Source organism: Mauremys mutica, chromosome 8, assembly GCF_020497125.1.
Source record: "Mauremys mutica isolate MM-2020 ecotype Southern chromosome 8, ASM2049712v1, whole genome shotgun sequence".
NCBI classification, from domain to species: domain Eukaryota; kingdom Metazoa; phylum Chordata; order Testudines; family Geoemydidae; genus Mauremys; species Mauremys mutica.
Window position 1 is genome coordinate 54,949,854 of NC_059079.1, and position 20,623 is coordinate 54,970,476.

The 20,623-nt window shown below is 43.2% G+C and overlaps 1 protein-coding gene across 8 annotated transcripts in view; it reads right to left on the reverse strand.

Annotated features, from left to right (window-relative positions):
* RGL1 (ral guanine nucleotide dissociation stimulator like 1) overlaps positions 1–20,623 on the reverse strand; it is a 160,363-nt gene that overhangs the window by 28,706 nt on the left and 111,034 nt on the right. For all 8 annotated transcript variants that reach the window (XM_045026585.1, XM_045026590.1, XM_045026591.1 and 5 more), the window contains 5 exons: positions 15,894–16,078; positions 10,378–10,502; positions 7,401–7,616; positions 2,238–2,341; positions 827–911 (listed from right to left, as the gene is read on the reverse strand). In XM_045026585.1, the coding sequence (XP_044882520.1) occupies positions 827–911; positions 2,238–2,341; positions 7,401–7,616; positions 10,378–10,502; positions 15,894–16,078 (715 nt within the window). The remainder of the gene's footprint in view (positions 1–826; positions 912–2,237; positions 2,342–7,400; positions 7,617–10,377; positions 10,503–15,893; positions 16,079–20,623) is intronic.

Sequence of the window (20,623 nt, forward strand, 5' to 3'; positions counted from 1 at the left end):
AGACTGGATAGAAACAGACTGAATTAGACAGAGCTCAGAGAAATCTAATTGAACCTTCCCTTAGTTTCTAAAAGGTTCATACCAACATGCTTCACTACCAATATTTCTCATTTTCAGGGGCCTCTGAACTTTTGGGGTTCACCCAGGTCTGACAGCAGAATTCCCAGACTACTGCAACACAGACTGTTTTGTGGCATTTCTGGCCACACACACAGCAGGAAGCCTGCTCCTTCCAGATTCCCAGCCCTGTTTTGTAGTTCCAAGAAGGTGGGGATAGTTTGGACAAACATCTTGGATGAAATCCTCAGCTGGAATAAACTGACATAACACCCACTGCAGTCAAAGGAGCTGTGACAATTTACAGCTGCTGAGAATCTGGTCTCTGTATTTTTTTATGCTCATCAGTACCGAACCTTTCTAGATGAAGGTATGACTAATTGAAAGGCTATCTAGAACAGCTGTAATTCTGGGAAGTACTTCTGCATCCTTTGCTGTTGTGCTATTTTGCAACTTCTTTGAGCTGCGCTCCTCAGTGAGACAACAGATATCTCAACACCTTCTACAGCACCTGTTCACTAGTAGACAAATCCCATATTCCATCCCAACCTTCCAGTTGTGCATGGCATCAGTGCCAGTGGAACCAATGCAATTCTGCTGTGCTAGGGGGCAGAAAGGTCACACAGGAAGCAGGCATGCACACTCCTTACTGTGCTCTGTAAGGCTCCCTACAATGGAGCCTGGGGGGGGCGGGGTTTGGGCGACTGGACAGGCGACAAAGTTCAGCACTGACACAGATCATGACTCTTGCTCTCAGCCTCATTCTCACCTTCATTAGCAGCTCTCTACTTGTCAGATAATTGTCATGGTCTGAGAAGATATCGGACAGCTCTTCAAACATCAGCATCCTGTCCCTAGGCAGAAGAGGAATTAAGTCAATTATTGATTACAAAGCAACCTAAATCAAGCCTACATCATTATTATCCAGTTTTCCACAGTGATGAAGGACTAGAGAACAATCAAACATGTAAAAGGTGGGTCAGCACAGAGACTCATTCACTGATGTGCTGAGCCTCCTCAACTTCTCTTTTTGCTGGCTCAGCATTTTGCAAGATTGCATAACCATGAAAAGTAACCCTTTCTCTTGCTGTTCTCTGTGTAAGGTTGTATGGTGCCACAACAGGGATATGCGTGCCATCCATTGCTCCACTGCAGCCTGGGAATCTCACTGCTTCAAATCCATCCACTATGTCCTGCATGTTGCTGAGAGTCACAGTCATAACGGCCCTGCACACACAGCAGTGGATTTTCCAACTCCAAAATGGTTGCCCAATGACCAATAGCAATCTGGCAGTGCAAGTTTCCACAGTGTGATTGCTACTTGCTTCTCTGCTGTCAGTGCAGCTCTCATCTTGGCGTCCTTGCACTGGAAGGTTGGGGTGAGCTTGCACACAGATCCAGGAATGTGGCCTTGAGTATCTGAAAGTTCTGCAGCCACTGCTCATCATCCCAAACCTGCGTTACGATGGAATCCCACCAGTCATGCTTGTTTCTTGGGCCCAGAAGCGATGCTCCAACATCGGCAGCTACCCAGTGAATGCCACCAATCAACTTGATTTGGTTCTCGCTATGTCTCACAGCAATCTGTCCGCCAAGAAATCCTCATGTTCCATGCTGATTAGTTTTTTCTTACAGCTCTGCAAATACCACAGGATTGTGCGTCCTGTGCTTGCAATGCTTATGACAGTAGTGCAGAGCTGTGCAGGCTCCATACTTCTGTCAGAGATGGTAGACAGTGAGGAGGGCTGCATGGGTTTGTGGGGTTTTTAAAAAAGGCACGAAAATTATGAGATTTAGATAACATTATGGAATGGAGACAGTTGCATGCTGGGAAACTGACCCCTTACTCCCAGTCACCCTTGCGTGACTCACATCTGCCCCACCGTGCTTTGCCAAAATTTCCCAAAAAACAGTGGATTGGATGGTGGAGGGCTGCACTCTAGGCTACCTACCCATGGTGCACATCACCATGCATCGACACAAACACTCGTGGTGAGCATGCACACTGCCAATGCAAGAAGCCAAGTATGCACACTCACAAACAATATACTAATTGTGGCAGTCTTCTTATTTGCATCAGCAAAAGTTTGTACTATAGACCTGCCCTAAGCATAACTGTACTTTGTTTTTGTTGTGGGCCAGTCAGAGGAAAGGAGCTAAAAGGACAGTGGGAGGATTACTTTGGAACAGACGCCCAGGTCTTCTTTAACCGGTAGATGGAGTTGGACTGTAGTGCTGAAACAATAGCCCTCAAGGAGGAAAAATTCTTCAGGATCCTACATTCCTGTAAAGGGAGGGATTAAAAAATAAAGGAGAGTTAAAGATCAATATTACAAGTGAGCTGGCGATTTCCTGTTTTTCTAATCTCACAGCTGCGGTGAATTCTTACTGCTCAATAGGCAGCTGTACAAATACAGTGCATCAAAAATGGCTCCCCTCTCCCTCCCCACCTACCAAAACCTTTATAGGTTTTGGCACTTAATCCTTGTTTTCTTCACTTTCATTTTTTTGTATAGCTTCCAGCTCTCCTAGTAAAAATACTAGTGGAGGTGGGTCTCTGAAGTCAAGCTAAAGAAAACAAACTTTATCCTATTAACAAGCACTTTATAATTACCTTCTCCCCCTGCTGGGGACAGTTGGGGCCTGCCTATTTGCAAGTTTGGCAAACTAAATGACAATTTAAAAATACACATATTCAGGGGTGTACGTTGTTTAAAGTAAGGGCTCTCAAACCTCTCCATGGGGGGAGCACATCTGAATAGAGAGACTGGCTCAAAGACATCTCCCTCCCATTTGTGATCACACCACATCTTTGTGGCAATTATAACAGGCTTATATGGAAGCAAGGAGGAGGTGGAAAAAGAACAAGCATCCTCTGACTAACCCACTCTCCAAAGAACTCATGAAAGTGTGTCCACAGCCCAGCAGTTCATGCACGCACATGCAAATACCACCTGCTCTGCTAGTCTCTAATATTAACATTAAAAGTCACATTTTAAAATGCAGCCTCTAACTTTAGTCACATGGTTTATGAGCACAAGCTATGCACAACTTTAGATGCGGTTTAAGAATTTACCTTATAATGTTAATATTAGACAGTAGCAGAGCATATGGTGATGGCATTTGGGCTATGTTTGTACTAAGGTTGGTGTCAAAAGACTGTAGTTGGGGCCAAAGTTCAGGATCAGACCTGATGATACCAAAAGCTCAAAAGCTATTCTTGTAAGATTTCTGGCACCTTGTGCCAAAATCTCACAAAACAGCTTTCTCACAAGATCTTTGGCAACAGGAGAAAACAAGTTTCTTCTTGGTTCGGGCTCAGCTAAGAACCCAAACCATAGGGGATGGTTTGGAGCCAGAAATCTGATCCTGAAACACTCTGCTCCCCAAACATGAAAGAGGTTGGGAAAGTAGGTGCCAGTGTGGGCCCATCTTTAGTTTACAGCTTCCACTGGATTTAAGAAAAACATCAGGACTCCCATTGTATATCCGTGTTTTCAGATGTTCATTTTATTCACTACAGGCTAAACATTTTTCTGCCTCAGGGTTTTTTTTAAGAATTGCTTTGCCTCTTTTTAAGTGACACAAACATAAAACAATCAGAAGCTTTCCTGTACCTGAAATACTCAAAAATAAAATTCCTTTTTAAAATCAAGGTTAACAGGCAATTAGTGATTCCTTTTTTATTTTGAAAGAAAATATTTAATGTAGAAAATTGGCCGTTCTTGCTCAGTAATTTTAGATCCGAGATGGAGTCTGAAGGGCTGGCAGTTAGAAAAAACATATCTTGACTTTTAAACGTATCAAAGTGGCTCTGAAGTCATTGACAGACAAACATGGAACCCCACACTGCCTTATTTACAGAGTCATTTTTATAGTGACTAATTCCAGTTTAATGGGCAGATTCTCAATCACAGACACCTAAATATGCAAAACATTCATTTGTGCATGCAAAATAAGCAATTCTATTTAGAAGTATGTATAGCTAGCCATTCTGCCCATGCAATTACTTGACTGAGTGTGCACATACATTCTTCATGGGTTCAACTAGGGCTGCAGTATTTAATTTTGTGTGTGAATTTAGGATTGGTGAAAGATGCTAGATTGATAGTCCTGGAGGCTGAAGGTCAAAGATCAGATACTATGTGGGCAGTGACAGCCCAGACTTCCCCTGTCACTGCTACTACCCTCTCAATATGCATCCCCTGTCCTTGAGGGATCACCCCAGGAATGAGAAGGTAGCTTAATCTCCATTCAATCCTTCACCTCTTAACTCCCAAACAAGGGTGTCCATTAATACCTTGGATGATGGTTTTTGTGATTGACACCTGTGTACCAGAAAACAAGACTGACACCATCTAAGCCATTTCACACTGGCCATGAAAGAACCATCAGATGATAACACAAGTTGATCACCTACTGATTTAGGCTGAATTAGAACTGCCAATGTAGAGGTGAAAGACTCTACTTCCCATAATACCACCTAGTCCTTATGTGCCCGTTTCATCAGTCAAGCTCAAAGTGCTTTACAAAGGAGCGATCATTAGCCCCATTTTACAGGTGGGGAAACTGAGGGACAGAAAGTTGAAGCAACGTGCCTAGAGTCAGCCAGCAGAGTTCCCTGAGCCATCCATTCCCACCTGTCTAGGTGCCAATACTAACAATTTTGCTTCTAGGGGCATAAAAACAAATTAAGACTGGAAAACTCAATATTTGTCCTGATTTTTTGAGTATTGCTTATTTTGTATCCCTTTGCAAGAATCCATGATTCTTTAATGTGCGTTAGCTTTATTTTTAAAGGAACACTGAAGCATTCAAACAAAACTATCTCAGTGCCAGCAGCCCAGCCCTCATGAGCACAGTTCATAAAGCATCCAACAAATAGAAGATACAATCTAAAAAATTAGGAAGCCAGGGTTGCCGAAGGAACTCAGACAAAATGATATCATGCAAACAAGTGAGAAACATATGGAATCAATTACTAGGGAAAGCAACTGAAACAAAGAGTAAAAAGGAGTTCTAGAGACACCTGGGGTATGGAGAAAAGCAGGGAAATAGGATTAAGATGAAGCAAAGAAAGGGCAGGCATCTTGAACCAGACGACCTTTCCTAACATTTCTTCTGGTCTTTTGAGTAAATCTGTAACTACAAACTAGGGACCATGCCCAATGGACAAAGTAAATGAGTCCGTAAGCAAATATACTGCAGTGTCAAGAGTTATTCAAAACAACAACACTATGAGCAAGAACTTAATTTTTTTGCTTTTTCTCCAAAATACTTTTACTATTATTATTATTATTATAAATGTTGCGTCTGATCATTTACCTAAGTCTGACCATTTACTTTACTTTGAAATACGTTGTGTTTAAGTAAGTGAATATCTAGTTTGGTGATCTCATGTTTTAAATTCTAGTTTTATGGGATTTATAAATGGGGAAGGAAAGAAATTACAATTACCTGTTGAAGATGAAGATGAATTATTTCTAAGGGATTTTGTATTTCTGGTAGCCGAAACATAGACTCTCACTTGCATTCGATTCCTTCAAAATAGTTTCCATTTGCTCAAAAGCCCAGTTTCCCATTTAGAACAGGAGAAACACAAACTGGGATTAAAGCAAAGGGCACAGGAAGCACCTTTTACTGTTTTACTCATATTTCTTTGCCCACCCCTTGAATGTTGTGTCCAGTTCTGTTTGGCACATCTCATAAAAGGATACAGTGGAACTAGAAAAGGTTCAGAGAAGTGCAAGCAATGGCTTCCATACAAGGAGAGACTAAAAAGATTAGGACTGTTCAGATTAGAAAAGTGATGATGGGAGGGGGGGAATATGATATAGGTCTATAAAATGATGAATGGTATAGAAAAAGTGAATAGAGAAGTGTTATTTACTCTTTCACACAATACAAAAAACAGGGGTTACCTGATGAAATTAACAGGTAGCAGGTTTAATACAAACAAGCAAAAGTACTTTTCCCACAAAACACACAGTTAAACTGTGGAACTCATTGCCATAGGATGTTGTGATAGCGAAAACTATAAGTGGGTTGAAAAAAGAACTGGATAAATTCATGGAAAATAGGTCCATCAATGGCTATTAGCCAAGATGGTCAGAGATGCAACCCCATGTTCAGGACAACCCTAAACCTCTGACTGCCAGAAGCTGGGATGAGAAGACAGGGTTGGATGACTCCAACTGCCCTGTTTTGAACACTTCCCCTGAAGGTCTGCTACTGGCTACTGTCAGAGACAGGATACTGGGCTAGACAGACCATTGTTCTGATCCAGTATGGCCATTCTTATGTTCTTATGATATTTAAAGATTGTCCCTGAATCATCTCACACAGTTTACTCAGAAGTCATGAAGTGTCAAGAGGGATGCAATCATTCCTGGATAACTGATAAATAAGTATTAATAAATTTAGGCCTTGGGGGTCCATTAGTCTATTAATAACACAGAGTGCTACCATGTGGGAAGGCCCGCACTTGGAATCGAGCTTGGTTTCTCACCCCTATTCCGCACCCTCATGGCATCAAGGACTAAGAAAGAACGCTGCAGAATCATTGCACTGAGTCCGTCAAAGGGAGAACACCTATCGCTTTCCATTGACCCCCTCTGACTGATCGAGGCTCTAGAGGGAGCTTCATCCAGACCCTGCCTGCCCTAGATTATGGTGTAGATCATCAGCAGTGTGGAGGCCTTTTATAAAAGGGGTGAAGAGGAGTAAAAGGGCAGAAAAATCAGAGGATATTGGAGAACTCCCCTCTCAAAACAACAGATGGGACAAACTTTCAAATAAGGATGCAACAGGGGGACACACAAAAATGAGCAGCATCCTCTGCACTCATTAACGTTTGACTGTGTGTAAGCAAAACACATACCTGAGTGAGCAAATGGGCTGTAGATGCAACCACCCAGTCTATGTGGGGTTTTGTGGGCACCATCAATGACCTTATTACATTCCTGTTACACTTTCCTTGGGAAATATGGCCTAATGCATCTAACTTTAAGAGGACCTCGACAGAATTCCACTTCCATCAAGAAGATTAGTCATTTTTCTTTCCTAGGGAACATGAATTGTTTGACTTTGCAAACCTCTCTCACCATAATAATAGCACTGACACAGCACTTCCTACCTTCGAAGCACATGCATCATCCACTCATTAACACCCACAACGCTGTGATAAGGCAGCATTAACAACCTCGTTTTCAGGATGGGGAAATGCAGGATCTTGCCCAAGGCCACCAAGGGAGTCAGTGTGAAAAATAACTCGTGGACAAAGCACATGACCCCCCACCTCCCAACCAACCATTAACTGAAACAGGACAGAACGAATGCTTTACATGCGCAATATGAATCCATTTCTCAATGATCTTGGCTCTCTGCTGTGTTTTGAGGTCCTTGCCCTTCAGGATGGTGCTGACGACACATTTGGTAACTGCGTTGAACTGAGAGATGGTAGCTCTGATGGTGGGCGCCAAGTGTTTGTTTTCTTTCTTATCCCTCCGAGACCAGATGCACCCCAAGCAGTGGTGGGGCACCACTTTCTTAAAGAGCTTCTAGAACAAGAAAGAGGTTTGTAAATCAACAGGGCTCTCTGAGATTCCTATTGTTAGTATGTAGAAATACATCTTTTTACAGTAAAACTGAGAGTGTATTAACAGATAAATGCTCATTTTCTCTGATATGAAAATTTACTCTGCTCCATATATACTTGAGGACAAAAAGGAAATGTATCATGGTCAGCTAAAAAGTACTTAGAACACTTAGCTTGTTTGAGCTACTGGACGGCTGCACAGGGCTGGTTCTCGGGGAGGGGAAGCCGGGCAGTCGCCCTGGATGCCGTCTTCCAGGGGGTGCTGTACCACTGTCATGTTCAGCTGGGTTCCCTCCTACCCCCATGCTGATTGACCAGCCTTTTTTTCTTTGGTTCACTGAATGACCGTGTGTGTGTGTTTGGGGGTAGGGGTTAAATGTTTTCCCCCCGGCTGGCAAAAAGCTAAAGGGGGTGGGGGGAACCGTGTCTTGTGTATACACATATCACATATACAGTATGAATATATCTATTTATGTATACACACACACACACACACACACCTTTATCTGCATATCAAAAGATACCAATACTCAGGGGTGAAAGTAACTTACAGGACTTACCGGTACTGCCAGAGTCCTGAGGGGGGCGTGGCCTCATCTGGAAGAGGCGTGGCCTCTCAAGATTTAAAGGCCCTGGGGAACCAGCTGTGGCTGGGAGATCCAGAGCCTTTAAATCAACCAGGGGCTCCCAGCTGCAGAGGTGGCCGGGAGCCCCCGGGGCTCAGGGGCAAATTAAAGGGCCCGGGGCTCCAGCCGCCGGGGGGACCCCGACCTTTGCGGGGCTGGGGGAGGGATTTAAAGGGCCCAGAGCTCCTGCCGCTGAGGGAAGCCCGGAGCCCTTTAAATCCTGGCCCCAGCCCAGCCCAGCCCAGCCACCGTGGAAATCGATGCGGTCCAGCACGGCGCACTGGCTCTTGCCGGTACGCCGGATCGGACCGGACCGGCTTACTTTCACCTCTGACTGTATGTATGTGTATGTGTATGAATGTGTCACAAACAATGCAGCTGCAGCCTGCCACCGACCAGCAGCGACCCCAGCAACCGGCCCCTGTGGGCTGCTGCCTGCAGAGAGCCAGCAGGTGCCGCTGGGCTGGGTCTGCCAAGGAGTAAGTAACCAAGGCAAAAACCACAGCCAGCCAGCCAGGGAGGGAGCCGGGGGGGAGGGGGGGTCGTCAGGGGTGAATGAAGGACAACTGGAATAGCCTTTATGAAATATACAAGATATTTACAGAAAGTTTTGTCAATTTCAGCCTCTGCACTCTGCAGGCAGGACAAAACAAAAAGAGAACTGAGATTGCACCTGATGTCCTAAGGACATTTCAGGTGTTTAAATCAATATATAAAGAGGGTGGATTGGAATGAAAACTACTATTTCTTTCAAAGGAGGCACAATAATTTCCCTGAATATTCAGTTTTCCCCTCCAATCCCTTTGTGGTTTTGTCTATGGGGGCTATTTGCTTTCCTTGTGAATCTTTAGTTGCTTTAGCAAAATTGCTTTGCCCAAAATAAACCCTAATCATCATGACACATCTTTCCACCATGTTCTCCATGTTTTTTGTGTTGTTTTTTTTTAAACAGTAACATTTCAAAGAGGATCTGCAAGCAATTTGGACATCACAACCATGATCCTCTGCTGGGGAAGGAATGGGATAGATTTGAACTTGGAAATGGTTCCTGATTTTGATTGTGTTTAGGAGATCCCCTCATCCCGGGGGCAGAAAAGAACTGCCCCTGCCATGGTCACACACACCCAACAACAACTGGCAGTGAAATTAACAAGGATGCCAGAAACGGCTCTTAACTCTGGGCACTGAACTGCACAGGGAACAGCTGAGTTTAAACTGTTCTTTTGCAGGCAGCAGCAGCAGGCATCTCAGCCAGTGTCCCTATTGCAAGCTAGAGCCTAGAGGAGAACCCCTGCTGGGGGTGGGGAAGGAATGCAGAGCCTTGTCTGCAGCCTGGCTGGAGGAGGGGGACAATGTGACAGTGAGTTTTCCCCTTCCACCTGCTTTTATTAGCTCTGGGTTTAAGCTGTGCAGCCAAATGCTTGTATTTGTTGTGTATATTAGTATTGGAGAGATCTCCTCATCCCGGGGGCAGAAAAGGACTGCCCCTGCCATGGTCAAACACACCCTCCCCTCGACCCTCTCCCCCCAGCTACTGTGAGTGAAATTAACAAGGATGCCAGAAACCTAGCCCTGGGGGCTGAACCATCAGGGAACAGCTGAGTTTAAACTACTCTTATGCAGGGAGCAGGCTTCTCTCTCCCTCCCTCAGTCTCCTTTTCTTACCGGTCCTCCGTACCGGCCCGTACCAGCTTACTTTCACCTCTGCCAATACTATCCACAAGAACAGGCTAGTATGAGCATAGTAATTATAGGTGTCTATGTAAGAGTGAGATATAGTCACAACCAGTATCAGATATTAAACATATACTATGATCTCCTTGATCTTTACAAAAAGGCCATGAACTAGCAATATATATTCACACACACACACACAATTTTAAAAACCCTTGGCTGAATGCAACAATCCAACTGGCTGAAATAGGATCAGATAACCTAAGAGAGTTTTGTGTTGCTGCCCTGATAAGGCTAACAGCTTTCTGAAACACTACATTTGAATTGGTTAACATGAGTTAAAAAAAAAGATTAAAATAACAACACTAAGTACCCTAGCATTTTCCCCAGTAGCTTTTCCTCCTAAATGTACACAGTACTTACTGCATCCATGTATGTTAATTGCTCTGCCACAAGGTCTTCTGGGAAAAAAGAGAACTCTTCTGGCCCTCCAGTTTCCATTTCCTCTTCCTCATCAAAGCTGAAAGCGAAGGTGCTATGGAACCCATCTGTCCAGCATAGAAAATATAATATTACTTAGTAAAATACACATGCTAAACAGTACATTAAGGCCATTGTTTATTATTACCATTATTTATATTGGTAATTACCATTATTTATCTGTATTATAGTGAAGCCTACAGATCCTAACTGATGTCAGGGCTCTATTGTGCTAGGCATTGTAGTGAGACACATGATGGAAGAAAGTCCTTCCTCTGAAGAATTTACAACCAGCACAGACAAGACTTACAGGTATAAAAATTTCTCCCTCCTATAGCAGAACCTCATTAATCCACCCTTCGATAGTCAGTATGCTTTATAACCTAAAAAAATTGCACTATCAAAGGGCCAGATAGTGTCCCACATTCAGTGCATAGGGGACCTTTTGCATTCAGATTTAGACTCTCCTGTATGGAGGGGTGGGGTGTTAGACATTTCCTTGGTAGCAAACTCTCCTTCCTGGGGTCCTATAGAAATCCTGGTGTGGCTCAAGCTGGGGAAAAGAGAGAGTAACCCAATATGGTTCCCCTCCCTGCTCTGCAACAGGGCCGCTGGGGGGGGGGAAGTGGGGCAATTTGCCCCAGGCTCCGGGCCCCACAGGGGCCCCCACGAGAGTTTTTCGGGGGCCCCGGAGCGGGGTCCTCCACTTGCTCCAGGGGTCCCGGAAAACTCTCATGGGGCCCGAGCCCTCGGAGCTTCTTCTGCTCTGGGTATTTGGTGGCGGCGGGTCCTTCCGCTCCGGGGCGGAAGGACCCCCCGCACCAAATTACCGCCGAAGCGGGACCCATCGCTGAAGTGCCGGGTCTTCTGTGGTAATTCGGCGGTGGGGAGCCCCCGCCGCGGGCCTTCGGGGCACTTTGGCGGCGGGTCCCAGAGCGGAAGGACCCCCCGCCACCGAATTACCGCCAAAGCGGGGGCCCCCCGCCACCGAAGACCCCAGGCCCCCTGAATCCTCTGGGCGGCCCTGCTCTGCAAAGTTGATGCTGTCTCTCCATGGCAAGATCCTCCTTTACAGACTCCACAGGAGCAGCATTACTTGGGAGTGGGGAAATAGAGCTGGTGCAGAGGCACAGGGACTCAATGCAGATGGCTCTGACAGCCTGTGGCTCCCCCAAGATGCACAAAGATCCTAGAGGACTCTCCAGGTTTGGGGAGAAAACCATAGTTTAGTCCATCAGGGAAAACTTTCCCCACCACTCAAGGTTTAGGGAGGATCTCACCTAAAGGATCCATGAAGATATTTCATTCTCCCTAAGTCCCCATCCCACGGATTTTACTGTAGGAAGAGGAGATCCAGTCAAAAAAAAATACAAAAATTGGTGGACTCTCCCATCTCTCAACAAAGATTTAACAGCAAAGCTGTTGTAATGAGGTCTCAATTATTAAGGCTTGACAAAATATACAATACATTTCAGAGTATCTCTGAAGTATTTCATATCAAATTACAACTAAACAAATGTCAAAATAACAAAGGACATTATGTGATGGATCTTCCTTTTCCCCCAAAATGTTTGTTTTCTCTTTGTTCACTACCTTGCAAACTCTAGTTGCTCACATTGGGTCTCCCAGTCATTAGTGCAAGACTCTACTGTAACAAATTAGAACTATTGGAAGGCAGAGACAGGAATCCAGATACACCAATTTATTGACAGAGCTAAAGGAGGTATGTGGAAGTGTCCTCTGCAGACTTATCTGCAGATATTTTATAAAAATAAGCACATGGAAATGGATTTTCATTAGGGTTGTCAAGCGATTAAAAAAAATTATCATGATTCATTGCACTGTTAATAATAGAATACCATTTAAACATTTTTGGATGTTTTCTACATTTTCAAATATATTGATTTCACTTATAACACAGAATATAAAGTGTACAGTGCTCACTTTATTTTTATTACAAATATTTGCACTGTAAAAACAGAAGAAATAGTATTTTTCAATTCACCTAACAAGTACAGTAGTGCAATCTCTTTATCACGGAAATTGAACTTATAAATGTAGAATTATGTACAAAAAACAATTGCATTCAAAACTAACACAATGTAAAATTTTAGAGCCTACAAGTCCACTCAGTCCTACTTCTTGTTCAGCCAATCGCTCAGACAAACAAGTTTGGTTACATTTGCAGGAGATAATGCTGCCCACTTCTTATTTACAGTATCACCTGAAAGTGAGAACAAGCGTTCACACGGCATTGTTGTAGCCTGCATCACAAGAGATTTACATGCCAGATGCACTAAAGATTCATATGTCCCTTCACGCTTCAACCACCATAACAGAGGACATGTGTCTATACTGATGATAGGTTCTGCTCAAGAATGATCCAAAGCAGTGCGGACTGACTCATTTTCACTTTCATCATCTGAGTCAGATGCCACCAGCAGGTTGATTTTCTTTTTTGGTGGTTTGGGTTCTGTAGTTTCTGCATCAGAATGTTGCTCTTTTAAGACTTCTGAAAACATGCTCTACACCTTGTCCCGCTCAGATTTTGGAAGGCACTTCAGATTCTTAAACCTTGAGTCAAGTGCTGTAGCTATCTTTAGAAATCTCACATTGGTACCTTCTTTGTATTTTGTCAAATCTGCAGTGAAAGTGTTCTTAAAACAAACATGTGCTGGGTCATCATGATGACCGAGACTGCTATAACATGAAATATATGGCAGGATGCAGGTAAAACACAGAGTAGGAGACATACAATTCTCCCCCAAGGAGTTCAGTCACAAATGTAATTAATGCATTATTTTTTTTAATGAGCATCATCAGCATGGATGCATGTCCTCCGGAAGGTGGCCAAAACATGAAGGACCATACGAACGTTTAGCATATCTAGCACGTAAAGATCTTGCAATGACAGCTACAAAAGTGCCATGCGGACGCCTGTTCTCACTTTCAGGTGACATTGTAAATAAGAAGCAAGCAGCATTAACACCCGTAAATGTAAACAAACTTGTTTGTCTTAGCGATTGGCTGCACAAGAAGTAGGACTGAGTGGATTTGTAGGCTCTAAAGTTTTACATTGTTTTGGTTTTGAGTGCACTTATGTAACAAAAAAACCCTACATTTATAAGTAGATCTTTCACGATAAAGAGATTGCACTACAGTACTTGATCAGGTGAGCTGAAAAATACTGTTACTTTTGTTTGCCATTTTTACAGTGCAAATATTCTATTAAAAATAAAGTGAACATTGTCTACTTTGTATACTGTGTTGTAATTGAAATCAATACATTTGAATATGTGGAAAAACATTAAAAATATTTAATACATTACTATTGGTATTCTATTGTTTAATAGTGCAATTAAAACTGTGATAAATTGTGATTAATTTTTTTAAGTCAATCATATGAGTTAACTGCGATTAATTGACAGCCCAAATTTTCATAACAGTTTATGAAAATCACCTCTTTCCTCTTTTTTTTTTTGAGCACACTGCCCCTTGCTGCCTTTTTGCATCCTAGATTATCAAATTCAACTCCATGACACCCACAAGATCTTAAACAATCTTGTCTTCAACTCTGTTCTCATTTCCTTTACATACCTTCCTGCCCCTCCAGTCTTTTCCCTTACAGCCCTCTTTATCTTCTTTTCCCACTCCCATTTTCACACCTTCTGTCACGTTGTCCCTACACCCGAAGCAGCCTTCCAGTCCCCATCTGCGAAGAACACTCTCCGCCTTCAAATCCTTCTTTAACACCCATCTCTCAAACCTGCTATTCTCTTCCTGACATCACTAGTAATCTCCATACATTCCTGCTCCTGAACTGCTCTCCTGTGCTTGCCTGGCTGTATATTTTAAAGTTGCAAGCTCTTTGGGGCAGAGAACATGTAGTCTCTATGGCCACAATCTGGCAGTCTAATCCACAAAGGGTGGACCTGTGCAAAGCCCCATAGAGGTCTGCCCATATCAATCAGATTGTCAGATCCGGGTCTATATTTGTAAAGTTCATGTCAATGTATGGCATTAGATAGCATTAAATTATAACAATGATTATTATCGTGTATTCAAATCTGAACTTTGAAACAAATTATTGTTTCAGTTTTGTATAAGGTGAGCAGACGTAGAACGGACATGAAATAAAATGAGTCACCACTATAAAGCAGCTCTCATCAGACCCTCAAAATAACTTGTTAATTTTTATTAACTGCCTTTATCCTTGCAGCATTCAAGTAATTTTATTCTCATTCAAGTGAAGTGCCTGTGACTCAAATAGGAACCTTTTCAAGTGTTACTTCAGGAAATTAGTGCAGCAGCTGAGTGCCTGGGAACTTCTGCTCCTTTTGGACAACAGTTGGATCTAAAAAACAGGGCCTTTGGACTTTCATTGTTTGGCCTGCTAGAACCAAATCCAGGAAAGAACATCATTAGACACATATTAGCAACGCTGTAGACTTGCTTTTTTCTTACGAGGAAAACATTTGGATTTTATGCAATAGGCCTTTTTATACAGATTTAAATGCATAAATTCATTTGGCATTGTGTCTGATTATGCAATAATTCCTCACTTCTGGAACATCCGGCAGGTAATGTTTGTGAGATGAAATGCTACTTTTTTGTTGTTTGCCTTCTTCCTTCTTATTCCGTGTATCATTTCCTTTCATTCATCTGTCAAAGATGGACACTGAATCTAGTTCTCACATTGCACAAATTCCGGTAACTTTCTAGCTATGCTAATTATGCCACAGGAAACTTTCTAACTGGGGTACGGACTATGTGCCAAGTTTGACACTACATAGCATTTGTGTGTTACTACAGCTCACTATTGTTTCAATGGATCTTTGACCTGGTAAAGTAACATTTTCCTCTGTCCTTGGATGTCAGCAGCTTGTCACTCAAATAGGAAAAAACAGCCACAGGCATTTCCTTTGACATGGTGGTAACTGGGAAGAGAAGCTTTCGTGACAAATAGGCTTGTGACTGAAGCTGCATTTGGTCACAGCATAGTAACATTTGATGGGATTTTAATTAATTAATTAATTTAATGAGAAAACTAATTAAAGAGCAGCTGTGGTTTTACTCTGAAGACAGAGAATGCAATTGCAATTAACTATATCGCTGTTGCAGCAACTTCTGTGCACTGGCAGAGTTCTTAGAAACACTGGAGTTCCCCAAATTTCGATCAGAATTACTAGACATATGATTCCACACTTCATGTTTGTATTTCATCCCTACGGTAGCTACAATCTCTGTGGGATTCAATAAGCAAACAGCTAAGCAAAAGTCCAGAGGGCCTGATTCTACATCCATTGTAACCTCACTGACTTCAGTGGAGTCACTCTTGATCTACATCACCGTAAATGAGATCAAAATCATACACCCCGTAAAATTTACCCTGAAAATTCAGGTTCTTCAGGATAGTCTGGGAGATTAGGCAGTAACAGCCATGCAAAAATGTAACTTACTCTCATTTTTCACTTCTTGCTTCTGAAGCTGCTCCAAGAGGTTTTGTGCCCTTCTCTCCGGGTCAGAGCCTGGCATGATCCGTTTAAGGTAATCCAGCAATTTCTGCAAACAAGGGTAATTGGGTGGCTCTCGGAAGTCTTCAGAGCATTGGTCAAGCCAGGCTCTCAAGATTGAGGCTATTGCACTGAAAAGAAATACATTGGAAAAGATTGATTGATTATATACGGTATATAAAAAAATCCACTTGTCATGTATACCTGTGTAAAGAGGGTACAGAATAAGTGTAATATATTACCACTGCTGTTAGTGAACACAGAATTCTGATTTGGTGCCATTTTTGCACACGAGATTTATTGCACATGAGTTTTATTGTAATCTCATTTACACAGATTTTTACCATTGACTACAGTGGTGTTATATACACCATTGTAAATAGGTGCGCAATCACTCCCCAAAGATGCAAGACAGTGGCAAATCAGATCCATTCTTTTTAGCAGCACCAAAACCCGCCTATCTAATCCAGTATCTCTATCAAACAAGGTACCATTAGACCTGGGTGAAATGGTTCAGATAATAATAGAAACATCCCTGCTCCAAACACGCACAACCTTCACTCAAAATACAAACCAAATTGTTTTTGCAAAGTTTCTCTTTCAGTTTAGCAGGCACAAAAAATGCAGATTGTTTGGCTTCAACTAACCATGCAAAATAAAACCTCAAAAGCTTTAGCATTTGGGTTGTCTACCACCCTCTGTTCTATGTTCTAGCCATACTGCATGTTCTTTCCCTATATAGCCAGTATGTTTTTAAGACTATGCTGACTTGCTATTTTACAAACATTTCCGTATTTTCAACTAATGTTTCTTCCATTCCCTTCTATAACATGGCAAGCAATCTGCTCTTCTGGTCAGAAGGAGTGCTTTGAAAGCTGACAGTAATATTGCTTGGTTAGAGCAGCCAGCAGGGGTAACTCTAGAATTACAAGAACCGAGCTGCACAAAACATTAACAACCAAGGATGAAAACACGCAAAACTCTCTTGGTTTGGGGGTTCATTACAAACTCAAAACAAAGACCATACAACTCAGGTGGTTCACTTGGGGCCAGGGGCGGCTCTAGGCATTTTGCCGCCCCAAGCACGACAGGCAGGCTGCCTTCGGCGGCTTGCCTGCGGAGGGTCCGCTGGTCCTGCGGCTTCAGCGGACCTCCCGCTGGCGTGCCTGCGGGAGGTCCGCCGAAGCCGCAGAACCAGCGGACCTTCCGCAGGCACGTCTGCGGGAGGTCCGCCGAAGCCGCAGGACCAGCGGACCCTCCGCAGGCAAGCTGCCAAAGGCAGCCTGCCTGCCGCCCTCGCGGCGACCGGCAGAGCGCCCTCAGTGGCTTGCTGCCCCAAGCACGCGCTTGGCATGCTGATGCCTGGAGCCGCCCCTGCTTGGGGCCAAATCCTGTCATCTTTACTCAGTCAACAATCCCTTTGATTAACGACCGAGCAAGGACTTCAGGATCTAAGCTCTTTGTGGTTATCAGCTTTATTCTTCTGAACAGCCTGAAGAATTAATTTCACTATTAATATTTTTCATTAAACAAGGTCATTCATTCCTCAGTCAGAGGTTAGTTTAAAAATTACTTTTATTTCAATGTCCATACTGCATTTTAAAGAGATGTCTTGCTATTTTGGAAGTACCAGTGGCTTAACCCACTTTTACAATAAACAACTAGTCTGTTGAATTCAGGGGCCAGGGTAAGTTGACCTTTCATCAAGGCTTCTGCCCATTTGGAGATGAGTTGCAAGTGAGAGCTCATTTATAGCTCTGAGAAGGGGTTTTTTTTTTTTTTTTTAGTGCTAATACTGTTCAACACATTTTTTTATATTTAGTGCCATTGATGACGGGCACTTTCATACACTGAAAAGTAAACAGAGTTTAACACAAGCCCAATCTCTCAGAGTGGAGTTGAAAAGTTCACAGCAGTTACAGACACTGATTTTGCCAGCAAAATAATTTCAGTCAAGAGGGGAAAAGAAAAAAAAAAAGTACATTGTGCAGACAGGGGCTATATCCCACTGACCTCCTATCGGCTGATTAAACAATCAGTACATTAGGGAGGGAAGCATTCTGAAGAAAGGCTGGACAAGTGCCCAACTCTTGTAGCAGCTTTATGTTTGATGTCCCTGGGAAGAAACTCCCTGTACTTGATAGGCCAAGAAACAGATAGGAATGTGAGACTTCCAAGATCTCAGACAGGAAAGCAACATCATAGAATCCATTCTTCATGGGGAGATTGCAAGCCATAAATCTTTGTCTGAGAACCACTGCAGTATACAGTGTGGGGACAATCAAGGGTCCGGGGCCCCCTGGGGGGCTGTGGGCAGGTTTGAGGGGGTCTGCCAAGCAGGACCAGTGTTAGACTTGCTGAGGCCCAGGGCAGAAAGCCAAAGTCCCACTGCCTGGGAATGAAGCCCCAGGCCCTGAGCCCCGCCACCTGGGGCTGAAGCAGTAACCTGAGCAACTTAGCTTCGCCTGGGCCCTGTGGTGTGGGGCCCCTGCCAACTGTCCTGCTTGCTACCCCCTAATGCTGGCCCTGGCTTTTATATGCAGAAAACCATTTATTGTGGCACAGGTGGGCCATGGAGTTTTTATGTTATGTCAGGGGGGCTCAGAAAGAAAAAGGTTGAGAACCCCTGCTATACTGTACTGCATATTTTGTGGGCTGCCACAGAACGTTAGATTTTAAATTCCTGTCTTGAGAGCCACACAATGTGGGCTCCGTTCAGTAATGCTTTCAAGCTGTTATTCACTAGTCTAGAGGTTCTCCTTGCTCCACTGGTATGAACCCTATCCCTAAAATTTTAAATCCCTCACTCAGCCCATTGCTGGATGGGAAGAGAGCTGTAGTTTTGTCACCTTTCAAAATGGGTCCACAGGACACCACTCATCACCTCACATTATGTCCCCCCCCCCGCCCCAAGGCAATGCAATATCCCAACGCTGTGACATGCTATGAAGTTATTGCAGAGGCCCCAAAGATTCTGTTACACCCAGCGAGCAGAGCTAGGAGGACAGGAAACACATGGAAAATCAGAGGGAGAGAGTCACTCATATCTCTTAACTGCAACTCCATCAATTCATTCTGGAGTGGCATTGATAAGCTACAAGATGAGCTCTGCCCAATCTTCCTTGACTGGAAGGATAGCTATGACGTGGGGCCTTGACGGAGCAAGTGCGGGAATTTTGAGGACCTCTCTCTGCGAAGGTAGCCACACAGCATTTTTCTTACCCCAACTGGTATTAAAGAAAGAGTTTGGGGATCTTAGTGGCTTGGTTGAGGTTAAAAATTCTGCCAAGTCCACCACTATTATTCCCAGGATGAGAAGTTTTTATGAACATAAGCTATGCTTTCAGCTCTGCGCAGCACTAAGTATATTTGCATAAGGGGTTATATAGGATGGCTGACTAGTTTCTTACTGAATCAGCCAGCCAGACAGGAAGCTTTTGTTCCTATGACCTCCCCTTTCCTAAATCCATGCTACATACCAACAGCCAAACTGTGCTTTGCAAGGGCCAGTCCCACCATTCCCGTTTCACATGATTTCCAAGATTTCCCTCACAAATGAAGTTAACCCAACCATATTGTCTCAGTTTTACCTTGTCTAAAGTAATATGGGAATCATCTTGTTTGCTACTTTCAAATCCTCAGGAACATCTCCTGAAGCCAGGGAAAAACTTGTACAAATGTCAGCCAAAGGTTCACAGATTTTCCTCCCATAGTATCTGGTTCTTTAAGGACACCAAACCCTTTTATAAGCAACTGAAATAATAAGCTTTACAGGTAACAAAAGGCAAATTCTCTGTCACAAAGCTCTAAAGACACAAAAGGGTCTGGATCAATAGTTTATTAAAAATAACCTTTCCCCAGCCCCAAGCATTCTATAACAATAGCCCAAAACATTGCAGCATTGATATTGAAGGTTCTAGTGTTTTGGATAATTAACATGGAACACTGTAGTACTTTATTAGAGCTGAACCTCTAAGAATGTCACATGGTCATTATTACTGAGAGGCTTTGTGGAAGCCTCCTGTGCAGCAGGAGAAAGAGGGGTTAGACATGAACTTGATGCCTGATTCATTTCCTGCATCAGATTCCAAGTTCCTTTTATAGTTCTAGCTAAAGCAGATTCAGTTGGATTCGACATTAGCTCAGTAAACAAAGGCACCAAGCATTTAGAGATGTTTTGATTCACTTTTGCTCCTTGTCACTTAACGGGTACATAGGGGACATCACGAACTGGTAAATTGAAATCAATTTTAGAAGGAAAGATACAGTCTTCTCTGTTTGCATCTTCCTGGATGTGGCTCCAGTTCATTTGGGACTCAAACCTCAATCCTCTGTCATGCTGGTGCAACAGTAATGCTCGGGGATATGGGAGAAGAGAACTGTTTGGAGGCTTCCAGTGAGTGTGAAGCTCACTGATTCTTTGCACTACAAAAGCGAGCTTGTATATTTCCCAAACCTCAGTTAGTCTGGTTGAGACAAGCAATCTCCTTTTTCATAGCACCCTTAATGTGTTTTCACTATGCTGCAAAATAAAATCAAATAATTAAAATAAATAAAGCTAACTAAAAATGCCTACTAAATATCTGATACCACAATCAGGAGGCTGCTTTTCTGACTCAGAAGCTTTCTTTTCAGTATCTTTGAGAAATATAACTTTGGACAGGGTTTACTGAAAC